Source organism: Osmerus mordax, chromosome 27, assembly GCF_038355195.1.
Source record: "Osmerus mordax isolate fOsmMor3 chromosome 27, fOsmMor3.pri, whole genome shotgun sequence".
Classification (NCBI taxonomy): Eukaryota; Metazoa; Chordata; class Actinopteri; order Osmeriformes; family Osmeridae; genus Osmerus; species Osmerus mordax.
In genome coordinates this window covers 4601863-4622140 of record NC_090076.1, presented here as the reverse complement: position 1 = coordinate 4622140, position 20278 = coordinate 4601863, and the positions used below count along the sequence as shown (strand labels likewise).

General features: G+C 43.8%; 1 protein-coding gene across 1 annotated transcript; it reads right to left on the bottom strand.

Annotated features, from left to right (window-relative positions):
- Positions 1-1476: 1476 nt before the first annotated feature.
- podn (podocan) lies at positions 1477-16966 on the bottom strand. Its single transcript, XM_067230493.1, has 12 exons — positions 16876-16966; positions 15623-15734; positions 15137-15457; positions 14691-14784; positions 14094-14158; positions 12905-13014; positions 12551-12707; positions 12337-12452; positions 11742-11955; positions 11206-11649; positions 10702-10850; positions 1477-2232 (listed from the first exon to the last, which is right to left on the bottom strand). The coding sequence occupies exons 3-12, from the start codon at positions 15413-15415 to the stop codon at positions 2067-2069; spliced, it is 1794 nt and encodes a 597-aa protein (XP_067086594.1). The 5' UTR covers positions 15416-15457; positions 15623-15734; positions 16876-16966; the 3' UTR covers positions 1477-2066.
- Positions 16967-20278: the final 3312 nt, after the last annotated feature.

Below are 20278 nucleotides of genomic sequence, written 5' to 3'. Positions count from 1 at the left end.
TTCTTCAACATGTAAACCCCTATTCTACCATCCTTCTTCTGATTTCTCACAACTTTCCTTTAGATTTGTCTATTGTAACAGTAGCATTGATGGGCCAGAGTAGGAAGGAAAATATCATACATAAAATGTTATCCTTGCCAATTTGTGAAGATAAATATCAGTTCCCTGTGGATAAAATATCAAGAAAACATAGGTCTGTAATGTAATGGCAATCTTCTGAGTTTTTTTCTTTTCAAGATATTTGGGGGCCAAGCAGCGAAGCTGCGAAGCCACCTATTGTGTTTCTACCTTTTATTATTATTATTGGGGGGCAAGCAGCGAAGCTGCAAAGCTACCAATTGTGTTTCTACCTGTTCTTTTTATTATTACGCATCTTCTTCTCCTCCCATTGGAGTCTATGGCAGCCCCAAAAACCATATGGTGAAAAGTTGTGAAATTTGGCACAGTCATTTTTTGTAACACGTCAAAACCTTTTGTCCGGTACAGCCAATCAAAATCAGCAGCTAAGAAACCAAACAGGAAGTTGGGACCAACACTAAACTTGGTACCTTGACTCGGAACCCTCTTCTGAGGATGTGAAAACATTTTTGGTGTCGTGTGACCACTGGAAGCGCCGCAGAAGCAAAAATGCGATTTGGCCAACAACGGTTGATTTGTTTGCCTTATTTAAGTGATTACTTTCTCACATGATAAATATTGGGAGATCCCATTTCTGACAAAATACCAGCCGAATTGATGCGGCTGCCATTTGGAATTCATGAAAAAACTGTTTATTCACTATTCCTCCTAAAAAGTTTGTCCGATCTTCTCAGACCAAGTCTCACAAAATTCATCACAGGGTTTTTTGAAAGCGTTTGTCCGGTACAGCCAATCGGAATTGACAGCAGAGCCGCCAAACAGGAAATTGGTTAGTATCTCAGCAAATCTTTGATGGATTCACACCATTGCTATACATACTCAGAACTCTGTTCTGAGAATTTGTTTTTTTGCGTCAGTTGACATGCCTGGCCTCCTAATTGCTGCTTGCAGCTATATTTATTTTTGGCATTTTCATGCTTCCTTGGACAATACAAGTGTGACAGGAAAGATGGGGAAGAGAGAGTGGAAGAGAAGGGAAAACATAGAGCAAAGGACACAGGCTAGGTTTGAACCCAGGCCGCTACATTAAGGCCTCAGCCTACATGGTATGCGCTCTTATCTGGTGTGCCATCAGGGAGCCCCCCCCGAGATTATTTTTTTAATCAACAGATGGAGTACTTGAATATCTGTGGTTTGAAAATGACTCACTGGGAATAAAATTGATACTCCTATTCTTCCTATCTTTTCTTCTGACCATCTGCAGAATTTGCTAAATGTTTTGTAAGAGTAAATCTAACACTGCATTTATGAATAAAAAAAACTAGTTTAATGTTACTTGGTGACTGTTTCAGTACACCAAATGAACCTCAGTTTGTGTGAAGGATTTTGATTGCGCAATACTTTTATAAATAATTTATTGCAGAAAGCCTTGACAATTTATGCAGACTAATACATAGACATCCATGGTATTTATAAAATAATTTCTGTGAAAATGTAGGGTAAAAGTATTTTAGAAAATATTTGCAATCTTACATTTTGTAAAACAAGACATAAGGAAAAAATTAAAAATAGGCTAAACTAAACAGGTACACACTATATGACTATCCTAATGGCTTCAAGTACAGTAGCATAATGGCATAGCAATGGTAATAATCACATCACACACTCAAATGAAATTGAGTCAGAATATAAACACATTTTGATTGTGTCAAACTTTGAAAGAACTGATTTAGATGCAAACCATGGTGATCGCTGACATGTTGACTGTTTACTTACAGACATTAACACAGAATGCATCGTTTTTAATCAAACGGAAATGTCCTTAAACCTGACAGAAAGAGGAGGAATATTATATGCAGTAGCAGGTCATTGCACTGAAAAGCAAAGTCTGAAACAACAATTAATCTGGTATCCTGCACCAGAAAGATATACACATGCCATTCACCACCACCTCCGTTTTCTCCATCCTTTTCTAACAGAATTCAGCTTTAAGTCTCCTCCTCAATCTCCTCCTCCATTTCCGCCTCTTCCTCCACCTCTTCCTCATGTCCAAAGGAGCGTTCAGTGCTGGACGGGCCCAAGTCCAGAACCTGCAGGTTGGTTAGGTGGGAGAAAGAGCTTTCCTTCACTGAGTTCACTGACAGACGATTGGACCTGAGAAGAGACAAGACCAGAGGTTCCAAAGGTCAACTGTTTGTCAGGGACCACATCACAGCTGGTTCATTTACTCAACACATTTGTTGTAATTTTCAATAAAAGCATCAACTAACTTATCAAAATGTTAAATGTATCAGTCCACCACAGCATCTTAAATCACACCATCACACATGAAATCAGGGTTTTTATTTTCCAGTGAGAACACAGCCATCAACAGGGCAGTGTTTTTGATGGATGAAATCATAGTGTCTTAAGTCTATCCACAAGTCCACTCTTTCTCTGTGAAAAGATCAATATGGCCAATCTGTTGGTCATGTTCGTGTGAAACTATTGACCCTTATGGTCCTTCATTTCATCATGGAGATGTAACAAATTACTTTTACTTTAGATTATGGGGGTTAAACTAAATAATTATGCTTGCTGCGATTAACTGATCCACACTCACACACTTCCCATGATCAATCAATGACAGTTGGTCACACAAATGGGCAGTAACAGTCACACACAAACGAACACAGCACAGACACGCACACACACCCACACCCACATCCAAACACACACAAATCCCCCCTCCCCCCAATGAAGCAAGCATTCCAGATGCTCTAAATTGGCTCAAGCTACATGCTCCCAGCTGTGGAGGGATTTGGTCGAAAAACAACATTTCCAAATGATGTGGCAGCAGCTGCTAAGCGCAGCATGAAAAGTTTGACAGCCTGGACAGGGTCAGGGCCTGTAAATACAACCGATAAACTGACAGCATGGGGTCAGGCTGACCAACCCAAAAGACCAACCCTGCCACACAAGGCCTTAAGTCCCTTCAGTGGTTTGCCACAAACTGGCCCAAAACCACTATCGACTGTTGTTCAAATCGTTCCTTCCTCAGCAAAGACAATTAGCATAATTGGATGTGACATTGGGGCTGTCACCAGGCGATTCCTTCTCGTGGGGTTCTCAGCAAACACAAGTAAACAGTACTGTTGTGAATTTCTTACACTACGGAGACTGTGTAGGTTGCAGTGTGTGTGGTTATGGCTAAGTTAGTGACGTATGCTAATGAACGCCTTGTGTTTTCTTTTGTTGATTACGGTATATGGTTGCCTGTACAGAAGTCAGAGACGATGTAAGTTTGTACACTTTATGTTTAGCTATTGTTTGTGCGCAGATCAAGCTATTCCTGACTTGTTTCAGCCTGCAACGAGTACAGAATGTTAGCCGTTTTACCCGGCGATGCGAAGCTGCAAGTTAATCTATTTGCTAGCTTGCTAACTTTCCACTGTAGCTACATCACACATGTTCCTAGCTAACGTGTGATACGTTTGTTGTGGCGCTAATCGTTACTGTGCTAGAGAGGATTTTTTTTCACTTGCACAGTGTGATAATTGTACACTTTATTTCCGTATTTGATAATAAGGGATTAATAACCTACTGTTTAATATCCGATAATAATAGTTATAACAGCTGTGACATTAATGAACCTTTTTGGGTTTATTTCAGAAACTTAATTAATTTATCCAACAATGTACAGCTTGTGACTGCCTGTAGTGCACCATCTTATCACCGAGTAAAAAGTTTGAACACCACCTGGTGACTCGTGCTCTCTAATAGGAGCCCTGAAGTGGCTAATACACATTATCCAGCATTCACAGGGTTAAAATCCCAACGTTCTTTGAGACGGATATATTGGCTACTTCAGAAGATGTCATCAGAGGGGCAGAAAGGAGCAGCAGCGAATGGTAGCCAGGCAAAAATAACCTCCAACCTGAGTAGGTACACAGCCACACACAAATCCCAAGCTGCAGATTTTCTGAGTATGGATTCATTAAGGAACCTAGTTGAGTCCCTCTCCGGGAAGGAAAGGCAAGAGGCTGCTGAAATCGCTCAACTTACCAGCAAACTAGCGAAGTATGAGGTACGACAGCGTTGACGCCAGGACTTCATGGAGCGTATTACATCAAACTTAAGAGAGGAAGAAGTAGGTGAGACTCCTCCAAACATGAAGAGCGCAGAACACTCACCAACCCCACCTCCCACAGTGACTCGTCACAACATAAATCCAGTCTATTCACCCTCACCTGGGCAGACAAACCTGTCCCATACAGAGACACAGAGTGAGAGGCAGGCCGCCCATGAGAAGTCCCTGGAGCCAGTGGTTAGGACAAAGACGATACATCAGGTTCCAGGTGAAGAGGCAGAAGAATGGAGTGGTCAAACCGGAAGGTCAAACACACAGTCCCCCAGCCTTTCATTTTGTAATATTGGATTCCGACCAATTTATCCAACCCCACAGCACCAGGGGGGCTCCCTCTTTTCACCTATCTCCTCTGGCACAATAACTCCACTACCCGTCAAGCAGCAGCACCCCGCCAGTCCAGGACCTGTACCGCCACAGCCCACTAGACCGTCCTATCCCTATGCTGCTCCTGACCAGTCAGCCCCGTCTCCAGTGCAACGGCAGTTACCTGTTTCAGATCCTTTATGTCTGCAGGCTAACCTGCCTCAAGGCTGTCAGACTGTGCTACAACCGCAGCCGCGACAACAGGCCGGCCCTGTTTGAGCGGGCTACATTCCCGCCCACTATCCTCCTACATATCTGTTAGCCTCATTGCATCAAACCCTTACCTCTGCTCCACTAGTGCATGGCTCAGTGCCAGTGGTCCCTTCTCAGCTGCTCTCAGCCCAGACTGTATCTCCGACTGGCTTTGGCACGTCACCTCCCTCATTGTATGGTGCACCGAAACCCACTATTCCAGATTTTTCATCCGACAGCGAGAAATTCACCAATCTGAAACTGGCGTTGGATAACCTCCTCAAACCCCACCTGGGACTGACAGAGAAATACAAGTACCATGTACTGCTGGAACATCTTAAACTCCCAGAGGCTCAGATAACAGGTCAGTCTTGCCGCCACCATCCATACCCGTACTCAGCCTCTATGCAGGCTCTACAGCTGCAGTATGGCCAACCACACCAGCTAGCTCAGAGTGAAATAGCGGCGATCCTTACATCACCTGAGGTGAAAGCGAACGATGTCCGTAGCTTCCAGAGCTTCTCACTACAGGTTCACCTCCTAGTCAGCATGCTGCTTTCACTGGAGGGACCCCAAGGTATCGAGCTTAACTGCTGCTCACACGTAGACGTCTTCTCATCAAGCTACCGAAATATCTCCAGGATGGATTTATTGACTCCCTACAGATACAGGGGAAGCTCAACTCTGCAAGCCTGAACCCCTGCACTCTGCAGGACTTTGCTGGATGGCTCCATTCCAAGGCCCAACAGCAGCGGCTGTCCAGCCGCTTACTACAACGCTACCAACAAGAGAAGCCCCCAAGCAATTATAGGGAGAATGCTCCAGCCAAGACCAGGAATCAAAGTGCGACCATCTACCATGGTGCAAAACCAGTAAAGCCCAAGGTATCCGGATTCCCTATGCAGTCTAAACCCAAGAAGCCATTCAAGGTGCACTGTCTTTTTTGTAACAGCAATGAGCACTATATTACTCGCTGCAACAGCATTAAAGAGCAACCTACAAAGGAACTGATCGGATGGATAACTGGAGGGAAGCGCTGCTGGAAATGTGCTTGTTCCCATCCACCTGAGACATGCAACCTCAAGAAACCCTGCAGTGACGGTGGTGGCATTCATCTTCAAGTCCTCCATGGTGTGGCCCAACATGGGTCAATCAACCCTCCATCTGGCACCTCTGACAGTCGGATCTATCTGACACCCTCCATCCCGTCAGGCCGAGTGCTTCTGAAAGTCGTGCCAGTCCTACGACATAACAACTCCATATCAATGAAAACCTTTGCAGTTCTGGATGACGGGGCTCAGCAGACCATGATCCTATCAACTGCTGTACAGCAGCTCCAGTTAGCTGGCGTGCGGGAGAGCCTTGCCCTCCGTACTGTACGACCTGACATAACTCACCTCAGTGGATCCAAGGTTACCTTTGAGATTTCCCCAAAGATAATCCAGGGAAGCGCTATAAGGTCCAGGGAGCCTTCACCGCTTCAGGCCTGGACTTGGTGGAGCAGAACTACCCAGTCCAGAGTCTCCAGAGACGGCACGCTCATCTGCGGAAGATTCCACTTCACCCTTTTCACAATGCACAACCGCTAGTGCTAATAGGGTCAGTTCATGTTCAACTTATCACTGCCATTGAGCCGGTGCGCCAAGGGGCCAAAGGCAGACCCATAGCCATCCACACCGCCCTCGGGTGGGCTCTACAAGTTGCCGAGGGGTGTGACCCAAACCAAACCTCAGAGCCTCAGTACCTCTGCCTTTCTGTAGCCAGTCCGGAGGATCTCCTTTACCGAAACGTCGAGAGATTATGGCAGCTCGATGTCCTCCCTTATCGAAGTGAGAAGTTGGTTACCCGCTCCAGAGAGGATCAGGAGGCTATACGTCTTCTTGAGGACAGAACTCAGCGGGTCGGGGGAGTTCAACGTTATGTTACTCCTCTTCTGCGCAAGTCAGGTGCACCCAAGCTGAAAGGTTCCATCCAGTCGGTCACAGCTAACTTGAGGAGCACAGAAAAAAGACTCAAGAAAAACCGGGAGAAAGCAGCTGTCTATTCAGCAGAGATTGCCAAGTTTGCCCAAGCAGGATACGTCACCAAGCTACAGTCTGAGGAGGTAGATCAGTCAGAAGAGTCTTGGTACCATCCTCATCACTTGGTACACCACAAAAAGACAGGTCTTCAACTGCTCATTCCAATACTAGGGAATGTCGCTAAATGAGCAACTGCTGCCGGGGCCCACCTTGGACGCATCCCTGCTAGGAGTCCTCCTGCGATTCCGACAGTACAAGGTTGCTATCAGTGGGGATATCCGGGGGAATGTTTCAACAGGTCCGTCTGCGGCCTGAGGACAAATCCCTTTTCAGATTCGTCTGGAGAGACCTGCGTAGCGAGGACCCACCTGATGTGTATGAATGGCATGCTGTGCCATTTTCGCTTTGCAGATGCACGCTCGTCATTACCAGGACAGTAATCCTGACATTCCACCGTCAGTGGAACAAGGCTTCTACGTGGACAACTGCCTCGAGAGCCTTCCCAACATACCTGCCGCCAAGGATCGAGTGGACCAACTACGCAGCCTACTGGCAGAGGGAGGGTTTGAGCTACGGCAGTCGGCCAGTAACCGAACAGAGGTAGTAGCTGATCTACCTACAGAGGCAAGGTCAGTCGTTACAGACCAATGGCTAGTTCAGAACAGAACCGACCCACTGGAACCTGCTCTAGGCCTCAGGTGGAACTGCGCAGAAGACACTCTTAGTTATCATTTAGGGGAGTCAGATGGCTGAGCGGTGAGGGAGTCGGGCTAGTAATCTGAAGGTTACCGGTTCGATTCCCGGCTGTGCCAAATGACGTTGTGTCCTTGGGCAAGGCACTTCACCCTACTTGCCTCAGGGGGAATGTCCCTGTACTTACTGTAAGTCGCTCTGGATAAGAGCGTCTGCTAAATGACTAAATGTCTAAATGTATCATTACCGGCCCGTGGAGCTTTCAGCACTGACAATGAGAAAGGTCTACCAGGTTTTAGCCAGTCAGTATGATCCTCTGGGGTTTATGGTGCCATTTACCACACAGGCTAAGGTGTTCATTCAGCAGCTATGGTCAAAGAGAAGAGTGATGATCCTGACTTGCCTCTGGATCTCCGAAATGCGCCTGGGAGCGCCTTGGAGTCTGAGCTAGGGCACCTCAGTACAATATCGCAGTGCTGCTACTTACCTGCTCCTGATGATGGTTCAAATCTGGAGCATGACCTCCGGGCAGCCCATTGGTCATCAAGATGCAAAGTCTTTACTGCTAATAGAGTGCCAAGCCCAACCTTCCCTGAAGAGGTGGTTGTTCTCCAGGCGCAGGAACCTGTGTCCTCCCACATTCGGCTATCTTGCCTTGCTCCTGAGTGTGGTCCTACACTCAGGATTGTTTGGGTCGGAGGGAGACTACAGAAGGCCAACTTGGAAGAGATCCATCCTATTGTACTGGATCCACGTCACCCAACCACAAAGCTCCTCATTAAGGAGTTTGATGAACGGCTGTTACACCCAGGAATGGAGCGAGTGTATGCATAGCTCCGGAGGCAGTATTGGATTCTGCGAGTACGTCAGGCTATCAAGCACCACCAGCTCACCTGTCCAGCCTGTCAGCAATGGAGAGCCCAGTCTAAAGTCCCGCAGATGGCATATTTACCACCGGAACCCCTCAGACTCCTCTGTTCGCCCTTTTATTCAAAAGGCGTTGATTGCTCTGGGCCGTACTTGGTCAAGATTGGCAGGAGGAACGAGAAGTGCTGGGGTGTCCTTTTTAAATGTCTCACCACTCGCGCCGTCCACATTGAACTCCACAGACTCGGATGCCTTCCTACTCGCCTTACGTAGATTCATTGCCAGAAGAGGTTGACCAAAGGAGATATTATCGGACTGTCATAACCGGGTTCATAGGAAGAATAGATAGATAAGTAGGCACTTCAGGCAGTGACAAGCCACTTAAATAAGGATAACAGTGTACTGCCTGTCTTGTCCTTCTGAAGTTGTTAAATTGAATAGGCTGAACATCAACATGTAACATCAATAGCCTAGAAATTCCAAACGAATTAGCTTTCAATGTTATGTATGCCTAGGCTACTTGGACCATGTCCTGGCAATAAATAAAGAACATTATGCTACATGTTTTGCCAGGATAACTGGCAAGACCATTGAATGTTCATGATGTTCCTGTGTGTTTATTCCTTTGACTGGGTACAACAACGCGATCAGTCAACCGACTATAAATTTTTTTAATGTCGGGCTACTAATTTATAGAACAACTTCTGTCTGATACGTGTGGCATCCTTTAGCCAAATAATTAGCCTACATTTTGCTGAGAGATTGAAGAGCTAGACAACAAATGTTCTAATGAATCACCGACTAAAGTCATCTTCTGACATTGCCTTTGCTCCATGTTAAAAGCTCCAAAATGATGGACTGGCAAAAGCTTTATAACTATAAATCTACTCAAAAATGTACTTTAAAGTATGGCGACGACGTTGGCAACTTATCCAGTAGTAAATGTCAAACGACAAGTATGTCAAAGTAGTAGAACCGTGATCCCAAGCTAGCATCGACAACGCTGTGTTTACACCGGCAGACGCGTTGCAAACCACTTCCGGCAGAAATGAAGTTATGGCGGCCCCCTGGGATTTGGCGTGTAAACTTGTCTATATCGGCCTTAAGTTAGTGACGTAAGGTAATGACGTAAGTTCCACGAGAACGCCTTGTGTTTTCTTTTCATTACGGCGGTTGCCTGTACAGAAGTCAGAGATGGTGTAAGTTTGTACTCTTTATGTTTAGCTATTGTTGCAGCAGATCAAGCTATTCCTGAGTTGTTTCAGCCAGCAACGAGTACTGAATGTTAAGCGTTTTATCCAGCAATGCGAAACTGCGAGTTAATCTGTATTTTCTAGCTTGCTAACTTTCCACTGTACATCACACATGTTCCTAGCTAGCGTGTGATACGTTTGTTGGGGCTCTAATTGTTACTGTGCTAGAGAGGATGTTTATTTTACTTGCACAGTGTGATAATTGTCCACTTTATTTACGTATTTGTTAATAAGTGATTAATAACATACTGTTTAATATCATACCTATTAATATGTTATTATCCGATAATAACAGTTATAACTGCTGTGACATCAATGCACCTTTTTGGGTTTATTTCAGAAACTTCATTCATTTATCCAACGTACATTCATTTATCCAATGTACAGCTTGTGACTGCCTATAGTGAACCATCTTATCACAGAGTAAAAAGTTGAACTCCACCTGGTCACTCTTGCTGTCTGATAGGAGCCCTGAAGCGGCTAATACACATTATCCAGCATTCACAGGGTTAATATCCCAACAAGTACCTTGTCTACAATCTTCATATGCACCCTGTGGAGACAGCACTTTGGAGAGTTCAGAGATATTTCAGGAAAAAGAAACAGATGGACAGTTTGCAGGGCTGAAACTGTGTTTTCTGTTTTCCTCACAAAGCTGGCAGAACGGCTGCCAAGTGTGTGGGCCAAATGGAAAAAATATATACTTACATAAGGCTGAGAAAACTATCAACCAAACATACATAAAAGCTGTGTGTATGAACAAGGACCCACTGGACAAGCGATATGTCATACAGCTGGCATGAATGAAAAGGACTTCCTTACATATATTCTCAGGGGATGAATAGAGTAGTGAATCGAGCTATAGACAGAGCCAATATGTCATTTTGAAATGAGAAAATTCTAGCAAACCACCCAAAGTGAATGAAAAAGATCAGGAGTTCAGTAGAAGCCAATTTAATGTTATAATAACAAGCTGTAGTTATTGCCACTTTGTCTGTCAAATGTATGTTGGCTTTGTGAGTGTGTTTTAGTGTCTGCATACTGGACATCTGTGATATCTATCTCTCAGCTTGGGGGGTTTCTCTCATTTATTCTTTCTTCTCACCGTAGGAAGATGGCTTTGATGTTGGGCGTGCCTTCGAAAGCTGTGACGGGTACGTTGCTTATGCGGTTACTCTGCAGGTGAAGGTACTCTAAAGACTCAGGCAGGTCCGAGGGGATGTGAGAAAGCTGGTTACTCGACAGGTCCAGTATCTGCAACAACAGACAGCTTTATCAAACGGAAAAGTGTCCTCCCCAATGGTTCTGTACACAGTCCATCAAACAAAGTGTTCTGAGAAGAAGAAGCTGCTGTGAGGATCAGAGAGTTGCTTTGTATGCTGCTAGTGTTGAAAAATAATCCCCTCAGCTTTCTCTCCGCTAAAATATTACCGGAAGGTCACAGGTCATCCTCTCTCTCTCGCTCTCTCTCTCTCTCTCTCTCTCTCTCTCTCTCTCTCTCTCTCTCTCTCTCTCTCTCTCTCTCTCTCTCTCACCCTTTATATCTCCCTTTCTCCCTCCCTTCCTGTCTCCTACCCCCTCTCTCACCCTCCCCCATTTCCACTCTCACCTTCAGTGCACTCAGCTCCAGCCAGGCTCCCTGGTAGATGGAGTTGAGCTTCAGCTCGTTGTTGCTAAGGTTGATCTCCCTCAGCTTGGGCATGCTGGTCAGCGCCCCTTCCGGTATGGAGGTCAGCTGGTTGTCCTTGACCCGGAGGACATGGAGGCTGCGCGGCAGGCCCACGGGCAGGGCCTGGAGCCCGTTCCCGGACAGGTCAAGGGTCTCCAGCAGGCGTAGCTTCCTGAAGGCCTCGCGGTGCACCTTTGGGCTGGTCAGACGGTTGTAGCTGAGGTTGAGCTCCGTCAGGGTGTACAGCGCAATCAGGTCGTTGCGGCCGATCTCCGAGATGCTGTTGTGGAGCAACATGAGGGTCTTGGCCCGTCGGGGCAGGCCTCGGGGAACGCGCTCCAGCAGGTTATTGTACATGTGGAGGGTGTGGAGTTTCTTCAGGCCCTGCAATGCACATAGATTCGATAAACTAAGACTCAGCGATGGCACAAGGCTGTTTAACACGGTGAGTGAAGGAGAGAGGCAAGTTACTGTACGTGGAAGGCGGCCGGGTCTATGGAGCGTGACCGGAGTTTGTTGTTGTGGAGCAGGAGGTACTCTAGGTTCCGGATGGGGCTGAGCGTGTCCCTGGGGATGCTGTGGATGGAGTTCTTCTCCAGGTGGAGCAACACCAAACTGCGGGGTAGGCCCTTGGGGACGACACTCAGGTTGTTGTTTGACAGGTCCAGGCACTCCAGGCTGCTCAGCTGACTAGAAGAGGAAGGAAAGAAGAAGTCTTCCTTTCATCAATAAATAATCTTTTCTCCTCTTTCCCCCTGATATCGTCATTTCCACCTCCACCCAGTTGTTTACCCAGGAAGGATAGAAGAATACTCTTATAGAGAAAATTCAGACTCTCTCTTCCAATGACTACATTTAGTCATTTAGCAGACGCTCTTATCCAGAGCGACTAATTGCGGATGTTCTGTGGTGGTTTTATCTGCTAAATGTGTTTTATCATCAGAATCGAAAATAAACTGTAATTTCGGTTGCAAACCTAGAAGTCTTTTTATAAAGTTACATAAAGGCAACCTTGCCCAGATCAGCATCATCCTGTGAGGAGGGCTGACATGGCCTGATGTCCTTCCCTACCTGAACGTCTCATTGTCCATACCGTCGTTGCTCAAAAGGTTGTCCTGTAAATATAGCTCTCTGAGGTGGGACAGGTTGTCAAAAGCCCCGGGTGGAATTTTCTCCAGTTTGTTACTCTGTACACAAAAGACCATGAGGTAAAACATTTAAACATAAAAAAAAAAAAGATGAGTCATAGATTGATCTGAACTTTTGATATCAGACTGCTCTGCACCTTCAGATGAAAGCGATGGAGGGCAGATGGCAGGTTCCGGGGTACATAACGCAGGAAGTTGCTGGACATAATGAGGATCTCCAGGCCGTCGGAACTATTGAACATGTGTTCTGGCAGACCTGCATCCGTCAGCTTGTTGTTATGGAGATAGACAGACCTGCAGAGAGGTTTGGACAGGGATCAGGGGTTGAGGAACAGAAATAATAAATGTGTGATTAGCGTTCTTTTGTTTTATCTTTGCACATGAAGCCATTTAAGATGAGATTTCCAGAATTCATGCACCTGCATGGGCAGCCCCAACGTTCACACACACACAGACATGCACAAAAATGCACATACAGAAAAACAACCTACTTCAGTCTTGGTTTCTGGCCAAATGTATATGGATATATCTTTGTCAGTTGATTAGCAGCAAAATCTGCGCTGATCAAGGAAGTAGGAAGATGTTTTGGTGCTGAGCTGAGCTACAAGTAAAAACAAAACAGGGAAAACGTTAAGTTTACCATTATTATTTTTTTACCTGCCACTGCTACAAAGGTAATTGGCAGGTATCTATGCCAAACTCTGATGAAGTATATTGCCTTTTTTAATTGAGATTTAGAACACAGACGAAAAATCACCAAATCGAATGGGAAACGTTCATTTCATTTCAGAAATGTTTCCACCGCATTCTCTGAGAGGGAGTTACACTCTTGACATATGGCAGGTTACGTTGCTCTTTCATCCCAAAACCGGGTTGTCCAAGCCCATCTAAGTCACTCCTTTTGAACACACCATGTATTGTGCAAACTGAATATAGAAATAGGAGGAAGTGCTCGTGGTGAGATTAAACTTCAGTGTTCGTCCGGGTTTAGTGAGCTCTCTTTTTCAAACATGGTTTATGGATTAAAGCAACATGGGTGTCTTTGAGGCTTAGTGAGCACTTAAAAATCCCCATTCTTTCTGTAGCTCCCTTGCCTATTCATCCCTGTTAAGTCACTGATAAATCTGTCCGTCCTACCTCCCTCTCTGTCCTTCCCTCTTCTGTTCACTCTCTAACACACACACACACACACACAAACAAACATGTACACAACGCACACACTCACATGCACACACGTACACAAATACACATGTACACACAAGTACAGACAGTTACTCAGTAACTCTCCAAAAAGGCCTGTGCGCCAGAAACATGTTAGATCTGACCAGCTGGCACTAACACACTGGAAGTGATTACAAGCATAAGCTGGCACACACTGTGTAAGGAAGAGAATAGAGATCGCTGAATTCACGTCTCCCCAATGCCACAGACATAAAAGACTGGTACATCAGGACAGAATAAAATTGAATTGAATAGACTTCTTGTCACTACACAAAGAGAAATGTGCAAGGCATCCAAACATTTATTAATTAAGACGGAACTAAAACGAAAATGTTATGTTGCAAGGACTGCTAAAGGTTTATACATTGTCACTGTAGATAGAAAACAAAAGAAGAAAAAGGTTTTACAGAAGCAAGGACAATGATCATTCTCATATGGAAAGTTTTGTGTGTGACTCACCTTGTTATTTGCCAAGTATAAGTAAGTCAGCTGACTTAGAACTTCAAACCCTTCATCTTCAAGGCCTGAAAAGATTATATGCGTAACCTTAACATATTTTAATAAAAAAGTGGAAAACTTTTACTCGTAGAAGTCAGCTTTCAAATATAAAACTAAAAGAAGCATATGTTTTATCATCACAAGACGAAAAAAAGGGACTGATTTCGTTTTAATTAAGTAAACTGTCCTGCAAGTATCAGTGACTAGATGAGGAGCATGGGAAATTAATCTTTGTAATTAAAAAAGAAACCGAGTGGATCAAGAGACGTCTAGTCTCAGATTATTAAATAGCCCACCACTGTGCAGCTAGATGGCTCCAAATCAGGAGTTGTCTAACACTGCAGGGGCCCAGAAACAGTGTTCACTTCAAAGAGAAAACTTTCAGATACTCTGTTTCTGCAGTATATTGCGGTGTTAGAGCCTTCTTTTCTTTCTTTCTTTGTTTCTCTCTCTTTCTCTATCAACTACATTTTATCCAATTGAGCGAGCATGAGAAAACAAATGTTGCCAAAGCAACAGGGAGATACGGATATATTTTTCTTTCTCGCTCTTTCTCACCGTGCGTGGTGAGGCGGTTGTTCTGTAAGTTGAGCGTCTCCAGGTGGTGCAGAGAGGAGAGATGCTCAATGGTTATCTCCTCGATACGATTGTTCTGGAAGCAGAAAATAAACACCTTTAAAACAGCACACTTGTTCACAATCGTCATCATCAATTAAGGCTTTTCCATTTTACTCGAGGATCTGGAAAATTGAGTTTACTCATACAGTCAAAGCCACTGTCAGAGCAGTGGTTTTTCCAATGTACTGACAAAAGGGATATCTGATAGTGCCTGTTAGAGCTAGGCACTTCCAACCTGGCTCGACTGTTACACACTTTTTGTATGTCCCTTTGGATAAAAGCATCAACTAAATGAATCGAATTTATTGAACTCAATTGACAGTGTATCCCTTTTGTATTGACTAAAAGTGGGATCGGTTAGAAATGGGAGGTTTGCATAGGTCTACCTGGAGGGAAAGATGGCGAGTGTTTTCTGACAGCTCGCTGGGGAACTCAGTGAGGTCGACCCCAGCACAGTCCACTGCCCCCTCTTCTGTGCAGCTGCACTCTGGAGGACAGACCAGAGACTCCATCTTGGCCCTAACAGTAGCCGTCTCCTCAGTGAGCTCTTCCTCCTCTTCCTCTTCCTGTTCTTCTGGCTCCAGAGGGGCCTGGCATTGCACCAGCGCCCAGGTTAGGAGCAGCACACCCAGGGCCCGCAGGAGAGAACGTCTGGGGAACGACATGGCACTTGGCTGGAACTCCAGCTGAGCCACAAATGCTCAATACTGAAAGAAGCATGGAAAAAGAGCGCAAGTAATGGATTCATTAAAAACCATTCAGTAAAAACCTTTCTTTCTAAAAAAAAACTTCCACAAAACGGAATAAATATGGTGTATAACTAATGGCTGTTGAGATAGGAAGTAAACACAACAGGACCAGTAAGAACTCACATATTCTGGATGCTTGGCCTCTGATCCTATGCAGATGGACAAAGACAAGCTGAGAGTTCCCTGCTGTGCCAGGATCTCCACTGCCCTGCTTTCCTCCCAGTGCCCTCACCACCTGCGAAGACCGAAGTGCCCAATAGAAATGTAAATCAGTAAGAGATCATTCTCATTACGGTAGGGTGTCATGGCATCATCACCAGTATCAGTAGTTTTCTCAGTTAGGGACCCACAGCTCTGAAATGTTCTTCCACTCCACATAAGAATAGTGTCCTGCTGTGTTATTTTTAACATTTGAATGCTTTACCTTTTAATTATTGTGCAGCCCTTTGGTTACATCTGGTTGTTTTTAAATGTGCTATAGAAATGAATGTTACCTGAACTGACTATGTTCTGGTCCTCGATCTACAAGGATGGAATAATACAAGTTCCCAAATCAAGCTTGGACCATGAGGTCTAATGGACATGATTGCGTTGCATACCAGCCGGTGAATCAGTCAAAAGGTTACTTTATAACAATGTTTTGGTAAGGACAGGCTCTTTAGTCATCTTCTCCAGTGCTGATGGACATAATCCAAACAGGCACTCGGCTGGCTGACCATTAAAATCCACCTTTCTCTCAAAGCAATTTAATGCTCTTCTCAGCTCTCCTCTCAACATTGACCAAAAGGCAATCTAGACCCACACACACACACAAAATGAATAGGCCAAATGTGTGTTTCCCAAGAAGGAACCCAAACAAACACACACATCTGTGCAGCGAAGTACAACACCCTCAAATTGATAAACATTTAGTCATTTAGCAGATGCTCTTATCCAGAGTGACTTACAGTAAGTACAGGGACAAACACACAAAAAGCAGTACAGCACAGTCAAAAAGCCATACTCTCATGCTCAAAACTTCAATTCACCATCACTCCACAGCAATGTAATCACAAAGAAATGTTTGACCAATTCCAATCATGATTTACTTGAGTAAAGATATCCATTATGTATGCACCATCATGTATGCTCATCCACAGCAATAGCAGTCCAGCTGTGCTCCTTCACAGCTCCCACAACTTTCTTCTAAGATACTATTCAAGTAAAGTGGCAAGCTCACCAACAGCACAGAACATTTGAGAGTATTGGAGCACTGATTCTGACATTGAAAGTACTATTCCATTTCAGTATTATCTAAGAACATCATAAAAGCACTAATCACATGAAAAATAGAAAGTTTGAATTGTTTTCACAAATATCGATATAATATTCTTTACCCTTTGTGATCAATTTTTTCTGAGAGGCAGAGCAGTGTTAAGTCCAGTCCAACCATACATAATCCCATCGGAAGGGAGAAGGAGAGACAAGTCACCACCACTCCAGATACCCTCCAGATGTGAGGGAAAGTGGGAGTGAGGGAGGGAAAGTTCCAAAAAAGAAAGTGACAGAGTAGAGAAGGGAGAGAGAGAAATAGCAGGGAAGACAGAAGTGAGAGAGAGAGGAAAGGGAGTGAGGGAAACCGTATTCTGAAAGAGAGCCAAAAGCCCAAATTCTTCAGTTTTTTTCCCCCTTCTCTTTATTTGCGTCAGGTTTTTCAGTCCTAAAGTGGAGATATACTGATTTGTAACAAAAATCTTAAATTAAGTATGCTTTCGAGAAATGAAACAAATGACATTACATGGAATCTGCTTTTAACCATCTACAAGGAATGTCAGTAACCACCAGCCAAGATTGGAAACACAACTGCTTGTTTGACATGTTTGAATCAAAAACCCAAATATGTTCTTCATAACTCCATTTTGCATCAAATGTGGATAATATTTAATTTATCACTGGTAACTCAGTACCAGAACGTTCATTCCATGCAGAAGTTTTTAATGCAGCTCCATGCTTGCTTCACAAAAGCTTAGCATCTAAGCTTCAGCTAAAATGTAGATTAGGTTATTAGGGATGATATCTCTGTTGATCTTGAAAAGACATGATGAGATTTCAGAAATATTGAAGAGACAGGATATCCAAGCTTGCCAAAAAGGGGTGACAGGATATGATCCAATGGCTAACATATTTCTGAAGGTCATTCTCTATATACATCCCATCAGATGTTTTGTTTGCACAACTGCTTTGAGCAAATGTCTTGATCTTGCAGATTAAATTAATTCCCCTTTCAGCATATTAGATGTTCTCAGCTGTCAGAGTCTGTTTGCCTGGAGACCACATTGGAGACCAAATTGCACTCACTGTTGTTTTGTCAAGTAATGAACTTGAGTAGGATCAATTCCCTTGAAATTGGACCACAGTCGTAGTTATAAGTAATCATTTCAAACAGTATGACAGTCTAAACATTTTCTCGAGCACAAAACATCCTTCCTTTGAATTGCAAATTGTTTATTCATCACAACCTCACTGGCCCGCTGAAGACTAGCAATAACACTCAAGCAAATTACTCCAGTGAACTGGTAAGTACTCCCTGTGCTCTGCTTGATCAAATCAAATTCCTGTGCCATTGCCAGTATTTCATGTCTACATACTGGCGCTGTTATTTGTATTTCCTGATTAGACATCATATCAAAAGTACAGATAGAAGTATTTCCACAAACAACCACCATGGGTAGAAAATGAAGAGAAACTCATGTAAGATTTGTGGATGAAGTGCAGTCTCCTGTGTACGACAGAGGGGGATTGGAGGATCATGAAGGGGAATCGAAACACATCTGTCTGCTGGGCTGCAGTCTCTGAGCTGATGAGTTATGAAGACTTCTATTTTAGAATTCAAGACACAGACAAAAATATCTACTGCTCTTTGTAGTTGTCTGCGTGACCAAAATTGCATGTCCGTCTATGGTGCACTGCTCTCTTGAGTTACCCTGGGATGACTAATGGACTAATCTTTGGGATGAAAAAACAAATAATAGTATTGAAATGTAAATATAGCTTTAAGCACACATCTTTAGTAGTCACAATTCTCACAGATCTCCTCAAAATACAGTTGTGCATGTGTACTACAAAGTCATATAGTTTAGAGCGTGCAAATTCTTGTGACTTGGAAGGTTTTTGGCAAGAAATTAAATCACCTGGGGTTTGAGTAAATTACAAAAGACATTTACACCCATTCTGGGACGAAGGGAGGCCCCTCGTTTGTGTGTAACAAGCCAAATTCATGAACAGCCACAGTTGTTATGTTTGGGTTGCACATGTGAAATAGCAATACTGAATACCAGACAAATAAGATAAAAATGTAACCATGTTTACTGACTAATCAAGTAAATGGACAACACTCCCCCACCCCCACTGTTACTCCACTCCTACAATAGTTTTTCTTCTGTACACAATCCACTGATCATTAAAACCACTCCAACTTATACAACTTGCCATTCAAATCTCATTGTCAGAGGATGGAATATCAGTAGTCAATCCATCTAGGCCCTATGCTGTTCAGTGGTATCTATCTGGAATGCAGATTTTGGACATTTGCATAACATTAATGCATGTGTGTGGGTACAAATAATAGTAATTAAGTACAGTAATTACAACATCAAATTATTATTTCTGTAAATTGCAGTAACTGTGAAGAAATTAGTCATGTATGCCTTTCCATCTGGATATAAATAGTTTGAGTACTTACTGTTTGGAATGCATGGCTTTTTGGAATTATAATCAAAATAGTACATAAGGTACACATATAGGGTTGTGCAGAGTTACAAATGGAGATATTTTCAAAAAGCCTTGTCATGACAAATAAAACAGCATTTTCCACCCAAATTGAACAAATGCTATGAACACGACTTCTAGGCAGTACAAGTTGTGAGTCTTGAAAAGCTTTAGTCTCCAGAGTTGGAGCCAGAGGAGAATAGGAGAGGCCAGCCAGCCTTGCAGTGGAATCTGGGTCAAAGCTCGTTAACAGATTTGTGTTTTAGCCATACACTTACTAGCTTGCCATTTACAAAGGAAAAACTACAGCGTGGCAGTGTGAAAGCTTACTGGAAAGATGCAAATAATGTAATAAAGATATGCCCACAATGGGAACATTTTGTGTTCCTACAACTACTATTAACACGGGCTCCAACATATTGGAAACATTAAAATATGCTGTTTTCATTTATTATGGAATTCTTTGTTACAGTATACTGAATCAAGGAGAGTCTGTCGTGCCTTTACCAGAGCTGCAACCAAGCACCCTGGACTCTGGAAGGAAACGCACGCTCATCCTGACAGACCTCCATTTCCTGTGAACACGCCACCAACATTCCCACAAACAAATCTGCAGGTCAGGTGTGGACAATGTGGTAAATGTTCCCTCGTCCTCAACATTAGACATAAATCAACAATCATAACAGCATCATAAATGTCAAGATATTTAACCCGGAAAATGAGGTCAGCGCAACATATCGGTGTTGTTGTAGTCCAGTTTTTAATAGATAACCTTAGCCAGGGGACGAGGGAGCAGGATGAATGAGAGCATTGTTGAGGGGACAACAGGTGCCAGCACATCTTTGACTACTCGTGTTATGCTCTCTGTTTGGATTTTCATGTTGGAATTATTATATTATTATATTTGTGACCTAGTGGATACTAAAGTATCAACGAGAAAGGTGACAGCAAGGGGATAGCCTTCTGTACCTGTTAAGAGACAAGAGAACATAGAGAGTGGTCACTCTCTTTTAGAGTCATCGCTCATTGAGA